Source organism: Musca vetustissima, unplaced genomic scaffold (assembly GCF_032173495.1).
Source record: "Musca vetustissima isolate MV318-11 ecotype Yass unplaced genomic scaffold, APGP_CSIRO_Mvet_v1 utg1397, whole genome shotgun sequence".
Taxonomy (NCBI): domain Eukaryota; kingdom Metazoa; phylum Arthropoda; class Insecta; order Diptera; family Muscidae; genus Musca; species Musca vetustissima.
Window position 1 is genome coordinate 50,961 of NW_026880157.1, and position 9,028 is coordinate 59,988.

Genomic DNA, 9,028 nt, shown 5'->3' on the forward strand with positions numbered 1-9,028 from the left:
CGCCGTTGTCATGTAATGTTGTTGTTATTGTTGATGTCGTGCTTGTTCTTGTTCCTCTGCTTGTTGTTCTTTGTTTCCTTTTAGTTCTCCTCTTTCGTGTCTGCTGTTGCAATTGATACTACAATAATTCTTTTGTTTTCACAACGCGATACTTATTTTTCGTTTTTTGTATTTATTTTTTTCTTCTTCTATTCTCTTTTGTAAAATGGGCTTTAATTATTTTTGTTGCTTCTTATTCTTTTTTTTTAATCTTTAGGCCCTCTAGGCAAATTCAATAATTCTTTTCTTTTTGTGTTTTTTGTTTTCCTCTTTGTTTATTCTATTCTATGTGTAGTTTTATGATGACAGCCACGCTAGGTTTGTTATCTGTCAAAATGGAAAGAAAAAAAATGCACATTTATTAACTGCTGCAAATGTGGTGGTGTTTTTCAATGCACTTCATAAGGGAGAGTAAGCGGGAGAGAGAGCGGGCATTCAAATGGCCTAACCATTGACAATGACTTATGTGAGCAATGGAAATGGCGCGCACAAAATCACAATTCACAAAAATACATAATTTTTCTATTTAATTCACATATCTATTTTATTTTCAACATATTCCATTCCATTTTTATTAATTTTATGTAAATATATATTATTTATAACGGACGGACACACGTTGTACTTTATGCTTCTTTACATTGGCCCGCGCTCTGCTTAAGTAAACAAAAATTTTTTTTCGGTGGCAGCGACGGCGACAATGCCACTCAGCCAAGCGGCGAATTACACTTCATACACAAACATTTATTTTGCGGCGAATTGACACGACTTTTTTCTCGGCTCGTTTTTTTTCTTCTTTTTTTTTGCATGGAAAACACACAATGCAAAATCTCGTTTTTTCAAGCCACCATTACCGCTTAGATTTTCATTATTTCCAACAAAATGCGATTGTATTACAATCGAAAAATCGTTTTGAACTTTTTGCACAATTATTTACCGCATTTGATATCCAAAAAATAATTAATAAAACGAAAAATAATTCGTGAGAAAAAATGTTTGGAGATAGCGTGGTTTTATTAAAGCTGAAAACGAACTGAAAACGAAAAAAGAATGAAGAGAGAAACAAATGCCACAAACTAGACAGAGACAACGATATAGCAAACCAACGGATGTGGTTAACCGGTTACCCGTATAACCATTTTGCAGGCAATGCTTTTGTCTCGCATCGCACGACTCCGAACGAACGTCCAACTCCGAAAACACATACACATACATTTGCGCGCGCATTTTTCATTTCATACCATCTTCGTCCCAAAACTATTGCTCTCTTTCGCTCACTCTCACAACCCCTTAACCGTTTGCCCAACACAAAAGCGAGTCCGAGCTACACTACACCGTGCACACACAACAAACGAACTATGGTCTTTTTCGTTTCGTTTACCACACACCACCACCACACGAACGACCAACAGACAAAAAAAACGACGAACGATAGAAAAAATTTTCAACGAAAAAATCGATTCTTCTCAAATGCCATGATTTTCATACTTTTTTCACATGAATTTTTTACATTTAAAACACTTGTTATTCCATAATTTCATATGAAATTCAATGATTCGGCCACATCGTGCCTCATTTTCCAGAGATTTCTTGTTAATTTCTATAAATTTTGCGTAGAAATTCTTTATTTAATTGTGCAACGACACGCGAGTTTTTAGGGACACGTTTTGTAATGGCGGCGGAGTACGAAGAAACACGAACATACCCAGCGAATCGGTGATGACAAACAAGAATTTGTTTTTCGGAGTCAACAAAACTCACAAAATAATTAGAAATTACAAACACACGCCATACCAGGGAAAACATTTCATGATTTGTCATGTCAGTCACATCAAATTGTAGGAAAAATTCTAAGGAATAAGCTAAATCCATTGATCGCTTGGTTAAAAATTGTTTTCGTATAGAAAATTCATAAAAATCATCAGCAAAATTTGTTTTAATGTAATTTCATAATATTCGACATCGAATGGTATATAAACACAGGGTTGTATTTCGTTTGACAAAAGCGGTATAACACTGAAAGACTACAAAGTCAGGTTGGGATAAGTAACGCGTTAGACGCCAATAAATTTATATTTGATCGATTGAAAACATGCAAACTCATGGGGATAATAAAAAAATAAATAAATAGATGTTGATGAAAGAAGTAGAACCGTGGTCCAATAAACAGGTCGTGTAATAAACGAAATGATTTCCCGAACTGTCCAAAATCGTGTGAAAATATAAATGTCAATAGATTAATAAAATCAGCTCTTGAAAATGTTGGAAAAAAGGCAACGAAACAATTTCACGAGAGAGATGGAATAAAAATCGTTTTATTTTCATAAAAAATTATCTGACCAGAAAAGCCCAACAAGAAACATAAAGATTCAATAAATGTGACAGTTTGAGGGATTTTCTAAAAAAATTACCGATAATATTCGCTTTATTATTATTAAGACACACGTTTATATCTTATGTTTTATTTTCAAAGTAATGTTACATTTACATTTAATTAGCTTTGTATATATGCAAGAGAAAGGTGGGTTTAGACTATGCCAAACAAATCGATCCAATCTCAAAATCGTGGTGCAAAATCCTTACTGTTTAGACTATTAAATTCATTTGATTTGAAACGTAAATTCCGTAGTGTTCACGTCATGTCAATCATGCTCACAAAGCCAGTGGATTATATTTGATTGGAATTTGAGTTGGCATTTGAACGCGAAAAATGAATGAAAGGTTATGATTTCTTCCCAAAATTCAGTAGGGATTACAATCAAATGTTTGTTTCATCCATAAAAATGAAATTACTTCCAGAACAGCATCTTAAAAACATAGTTTTCATTTCAAGTAAATTTGAATATATAGCATTTCCACATTAAATGAAACCTTTTACAAATTAAATGAACCCTTTTCCAAATTAAATGAAATCTTTTCCAAATTAAATGAAACCTTTTCCACTTGAAATGAAACCTTTTACAAATAGAATGAAACCTTTTCCAATTGAAATGAAACCTTTTACAAATAGAATGAAACTTTTTCCAAATTAAATGAAACCTTTATTCTTATCTAAGGAAATATAATATTTGCACTAATTTTAAACCAATATTTGAAAATTAAATCAAAGAATATTAACAAATATAGTTGTATGGTTATGTAATTAACATAAATATTCTTTAATTCGGTGTGATTTCATTTAATATCTTTACTACATAAAACTAAATAAATAGTAATACAAACTGGGGTATTTCTTGACATTTTAATAAATAAATATTTAAGAACAGGAATTGAATACCCGGTCCTAAATGCGAAATACATATTTGACTTAATAAATTGTTGATGATAAGGTAACTGCTTATCTTAATGAAGGAATATTTATATCATTTTCTCTCAACAGTTTAGTTTTTATGGCTTTGAGGGTAATTCCAGGTTGACTTTCTATATAGAACTCGATCAGACTTAAAACTTGTGGTGTCAACAACTTAGTTCTATTTCCTCCACGCTTATTTTCCTTCAATGTTCCAAAAAATTAACATTCATTGAAGAGTGTGGATTTAATCTTCACATACGAAGAACCCAAGCCCGTTCAAGACAAGGGACAAGAGCACACATTGCGTTGCTTACGTTCAGAGGTCGTAATGTCACTATAATTGCAGCAATAAACAACGCGGGAGTTGTACATCACACAATCGTTTCTAATTCCAGTGTCAATGCAGACAGATTTAAATTATTTATAGAATTTTTTTTTGAGAAAATCAATCCAGAGTTGGAAAATAACGCTCATATACACAAGCGACATGACATAAAAAATTTGATCGAATCCAAAAGATGCAACCTTAAATTCTTACCGCCTTATTCTACAATGCTAAATCCAATCGAAAATGTATTTTCAAAAATAAAATTATGTCCAAGAGCTGAGCTGTGTGACGTTTCAATGGAACATAACATTGTTGATGTAATCGAGCGAAGTATTCAAAAGCTTACTTGGCAAGATTGTTCTAACTACGTTATGGACATGGTTTTGAAAATCCCACAAGCTGCAAGTCGGGAACCCCTTCATTAAGATAAGCAGTTACCTTATCATCAACAATTTATTAAGTCAAATATGTATTTCGCATTAAGGACCGGGTACTCAATTCCTGTTCTTAAATATTTATTTATTAAAATGTCAAGAAATACACCAGTTTGTATTACTATTTATTTAGTTTTATGTAGTAAAGATATTAAATGAAATCACACCGAATTAAAGAATATTTATGTTAATTACATAGCCATACAACTATATATGTTAATATTCTTTGATTTAATTTTCAAATATTGGTTTAAAATTAGTGCAAATATTATATTTCCTTAGATAAGAATAAAGGTTTCATTTAATTTGGAAAAGGTTTCATTCTATTTGTAAAAGGTTTCATTTCAATTGGAAAAGGTTTCATTCTATTTGTAAAAGGTTTCATTTCAAGTGGAAAAGGTTTCATTTAATTTGGAAAAGGTTTCATTTAATTTGGAAAAGGTTTCATTTAATTTGGAAAAGGTTTCATTTAATTTGGAAAAGGGTTCATTTAATTTGTAAAAGGTTTCATTTAATGTGGAAATGCTATATTTCAATTTATTTCGAATTTATTTGACATAGTATTCAAAACAATACACACACATACACAAAATATGAATTTTGATTTGATGGAACAAGCCACCTTGAGAAAAAATTGTAATCAGTTGATAGCTGTGCCCTACCTTTATGATATCGACAAAAATAGTAAAAACTAGTAGATTCTTGCAGTGCGGGAACAGACCAATAATATTGTCGGTAGGCGGGCCAAAAATTAAAAAAAAAAATGTTGTGTAAAAAGTCAAGCGATACCATACCAACCGCAAAACAAAATTGAAAATTTATTAAATGTATCCAAATATTTAATGTTCACATTCGAAATTTCATATTTTCTGAATGTTTTGTTTTTATTTTCAACAAAAGAAAAAACAAAAAATACGTTCTGTCAAAGTTGAAATTGTTCAACTTGAAACTTTGTACGCTCGACGTATTTCATATAAATACATGTTTTCTACTTTGTGGTGAAAAACGTCGAACGAGCTAGTTGAATTTTAGGTAAGGCTGTTATAACAACATTTTTGACATTTATTTGCACCAAAAGCTGGACCGATGCGGCTACCTTATTAAATATATCTTGGCCCTAAATCCTAAATTCGAATTCGCTTCCAAATCATAACATTTGGCATTGGAACATTTTTCGATCTATAGATCACTATATTAAACTATCGAATGCCTCTAATGCCATGTACAGACGGGCGTCGTTCGCTCTCTCATTCGTTGTTCGACCCTTAATTATGAAGTAATTACTTAGTTCCCCATACAAAATTGTCTGAGCGAACACCGACTTTTGTACGTTGTTCAATTTGAATCACTCTCCGAATAACCAAGAAATGTGTTCCATCCCTAACAATTGAGAGAATTTATCGAAAATAAATTAATTTTGACAGCATGAAAATATTTGTAAAATTTTCAAACTTTTTCAGTAAAATTAAAAATGATGAATGAAAAGTAAAAAATTTTCGAGTTTTTATATATGCAGAAGGAAGTAAATTTTGTAATCTACATAATGCAATATGTATTTCTTTCCCTTTGGTTCTAATTAGCGTACAAAACGAGAAACCAATGTGGGGAAACCCAAACAAAAAATTCTCCAATTTTTTATGTGACATTTGAATTGAGAAAAAATGAAAATATACTCAAAACAACAATACTTTCAGAAAAAATAGAAAACATGAATTAAAAGTAAATAGATATGGGTTCATACTATAGTCAGGAGAAAGAGAATTATTTTTTCTATTTAGATCCATATATGATTCACGCAAATATGTTACAATTTTGGTGTAAAACTAGAAACAAAAAGTTTGAAATAAAAAACTCTGATGACATGAATTAAGAATAGTGTTGTATGAACGGGTTAATTCATATACGTAATTCTGAGAGCGAACTACGTTGTTCGAATGCCCGTCAGAACATGGCATAAATTAATTCATTAGTTCATTTCGCGGAAACATTCAATTAGATCATTCAAGAACGATACAACGGTAAACAATTTATCAAAACAAAGAAACAAGTATTCTTGAAAACGTCGTTATTATATTATTTTTATTATTAAATACATATTTACATTTTCTTAATCGATTTTATATAATTAAAAGAATATTGAAAAGTTTCAAACAAAAGCTGGAACTAGTTCACTTACTATAAACAGTACATTTCTTGAAACCTATCAGCTGATTGACGTTCATATTCATTCTAAAGATGATGGGTGACACGGCGTTATGCTTTACACTCATTCGTAAACAGCTTTTATCAGTCATTCTGTGCTGTCTCCCTCTATTCGCAGTGTGCGAAACACGGTTTAGGACGCTTTCAATTCAAAACAATATATTAGGATATTGAATAAAATAGAAAGAATTGTTTGCTTAAAGATTTCTGTGTGCGAGCTCAATCTCAGGGTGGAAAACCAAAATGTATCCTCTAAGTTCCCAAAAGAAATATTGGACTTTTTCAAGTCCAGAACAGTTGAATGAATTGCGACTGAAACGGAATCAAAAATTCATTGAAACTCATGGAGCACATATGGATGTAAGTTGTGTTGTACGGATCAATGATAACGTACCAATATAAAAATCTATTACTTTCCTTTCCATATAGGATCAACAACGTATGGAATTCTTTTTGGATGCCAATGAGGAACATTTGTTGCTGAAACAATATGAAATCTATTTAAATGATTTTTGTCGTCGCTTCGAACCAATGATGCCGAAATGTGTCGTCGGAACAGCTATACATTATTTCAAACGTTTCTTTTTGCACAACTCCCCAATGGATTACCATCCCAAGGAAATTTTGTAGGCATCAATTCAAATAAGTGATTTAAAAAAATGAATAATTCTGATGACATTTTCTTCCCCTTAGAGCAACTTGTGTTTACTTGGCTTGCAAAGTGGAGGAATTTAATGTTTCCATTGGTCAATTTGTCAGCAACATTAAAGGTGATCGTAACAAGGCCATGGATATTATTTTGTCCAATGAATTGTTGTTGATGCAACATCTAAATTACTACTTAACCATACACAATCCATATAGACCGGTGGAGGGATTTTTAATCGATATAAAGGTAAGTGACCAATGGCAAATTGTGTGTTTTAGTTTTTAAAAGAATTGCGTTTTGTTGCTTAGACTCGCAGTTCAATGGTAAATCCCGAACGTTTACGTCCGCACATTGACAGCTTTATTGAGAAGACATTTTTCACAGATGCCTGCCTTTTGTATGCCCCATCACAAATAGCTTTGGCTGCTGTTTTACATGCTGCCGGTCGAGAGCAGGAAAATCTTGACAGCTATGTCACGGATAATCTTTTAAATGGTGCACGGGAAAAATTACCAGCCCTTATTGAAGCCATTCGAAGTGAGTGGTTTTGATCTCTTTGTTGGTGTATTTTAATTTGAATTTATTTTGTTTAATTTGTTTATAGAAATTCGAATTATGGTTAAACAGTATGAAGTACCACTCAGGGATAGAGTTAAATTGATTGAAAAGAAATTGGAAAAATGCCGAAATCAAGAAAATAATCCAGACAGTGAAATGTAAGTATTGGACAAAGGAATAAGAAATTTTGTACAAAAGGTGGAGGCCGAGAAAATGACAGATTTTCACAATTCGAAGAAAAATGATAAAAATTATGATGTTTCCAACTTTTCGAACATCTCTAGAAATCATACATAATTTCCAAAAATTTTTTTTTGAACGTTCTTAATACATTTATTTAAATTTTATTTTTAATTTGAAATGTTTTATTCCCTTTCAGTTACAAAGAACGTATGCGCAAAATGTATTGCGATGATGATTTGGACGTTGCCGAGGATACCTCATATTATATAGCCGATTCCAGTGCGGATATGTCCGCTTTAAACATGAGTCAATAAGATATATTTGTACTTGTTTTTTTTGTATTCTTAATAATTAATGAATAAATGTTATTTTTAAATTAACGGATTTTTGGATGTATATATTCTTATATGTTTTAAATTATGGTGGTAAATCTACGCCTCGTTGGGACTTGAGAAAAAATTATTTTAAAAATCTACGCCTTGTAGGGACTTGGGAAAAAAATATTTAAACAAAGTACGCCTTGAGAAAAAATTCTTTAAAAAATCTACGCCTTGTTGGGACTTGAAAAAAAAATTCTTTAAAAAATGTATGCCTTGTTGGGACCTGAGAAAAAACTATTTAAAAAAAATCTACGCCTTGTTGGGACTTGAAAAAAAAATTCTTTAAAAAATCTACGCCTTGTTGGGATCTGAAAAAAAAAATTCTTTAAAAAATCTACGCCTTGTTGGGAATTGGGAAAATATATTTAAAAAATTTACGCCTTGTTAGGACCTGAGAAAAAAATGTTTAAAAAACTTACGCCTTGTTGTGACTTGAGAAAAAAAATTATTTAAAAAATCTACGCCTTGTTGGGACTTGGGAAAAAATTATTTAAACAATGTACGCCTTGTTCGGACTTGAGAAAAAATATTAAAAAAATCTACGCCTTGTTGGGACTTGAAAAACAAAAATTCTTTAAAAAATCTACGCCTTGTTGAGAATTGGGAAAATATATTTAAAAAATTTACGCCTTGTTAGGACCTGAGAAAAAAATATTTAAAAAACTTACGCCTTGTTGGGACTTGAGAAAAAATGGGATTCTTTATTGACGAGCTGAAAGGGAGTCTTTATAGACGAGCTGAAAGGGAGTATTTATAGACGAGCTGAAGGGAGTCTTTATAGACGAGCTGAAAGGGAGTCTTTATAGACGAGCTGAAAGGGAGTCTTTATAGACGAGCTGAAAGGGAGTCTTTTTAGACGAGCTGAAAGGGAGTCTTTATAGACGAGCTGAAAGGGAGTCTTTATAGACGAGCTGAAAGGGAGTCTTTATAGACGAGCTGAAAGGGAGTCTTTATAGACGAGCT

The 9,028-nt window shown here is 31.8% G+C and overlaps 1 protein-coding gene across 1 annotated transcript; it reads left to right on the forward strand.

Annotated features, from left to right (window-relative positions):
* The first annotated feature begins 6,538 nt into the window (after positions 1-6,538).
* On the forward strand, positions 6,539-8,013 carry LOC133325569 (cyclin-H). Its single transcript, XM_061534309.1, has 6 exons — positions 6,539-6,655; positions 6,725-6,921; positions 6,989-7,190; positions 7,253-7,481; positions 7,549-7,660; positions 7,882-8,013. Exons 1-6 carry the CDS (start codon positions 6,539-6,541, stop codon positions 7,997-7,999), a joined length of 975 nt encoding a protein of 324 aa, XP_061390293.1. The 3' UTR covers positions 8,000-8,013.
* The last annotated feature ends 1,015 nt before the right edge of the window (positions 8,014-9,028 follow it).

Bases quoted from the DNA above. Each gene is read 5' to 3' on its own strand.
- LOC133325569 (XM_061534309.1), top strand. From the start codon at position 6,539: ATGTATCCTCTAAGTTCCCAAAAGAAATATTGGACTTTTTCAAGTCCA. The intron at 7,191-7,252 runs GTAAGTGACCAA...TTTGTTGCTTAG, and splicing joins GATTTTTAATCGATATAAAG to ACTCGCAGTTCAATGGTAAA. The intron at 7,482-7,548 runs GTGAGTGGTTTT...ATTTGTTTATAG, and splicing joins CCTTATTGAAGCCATTCGAA to AAATTCGAATTATGGTTAAA.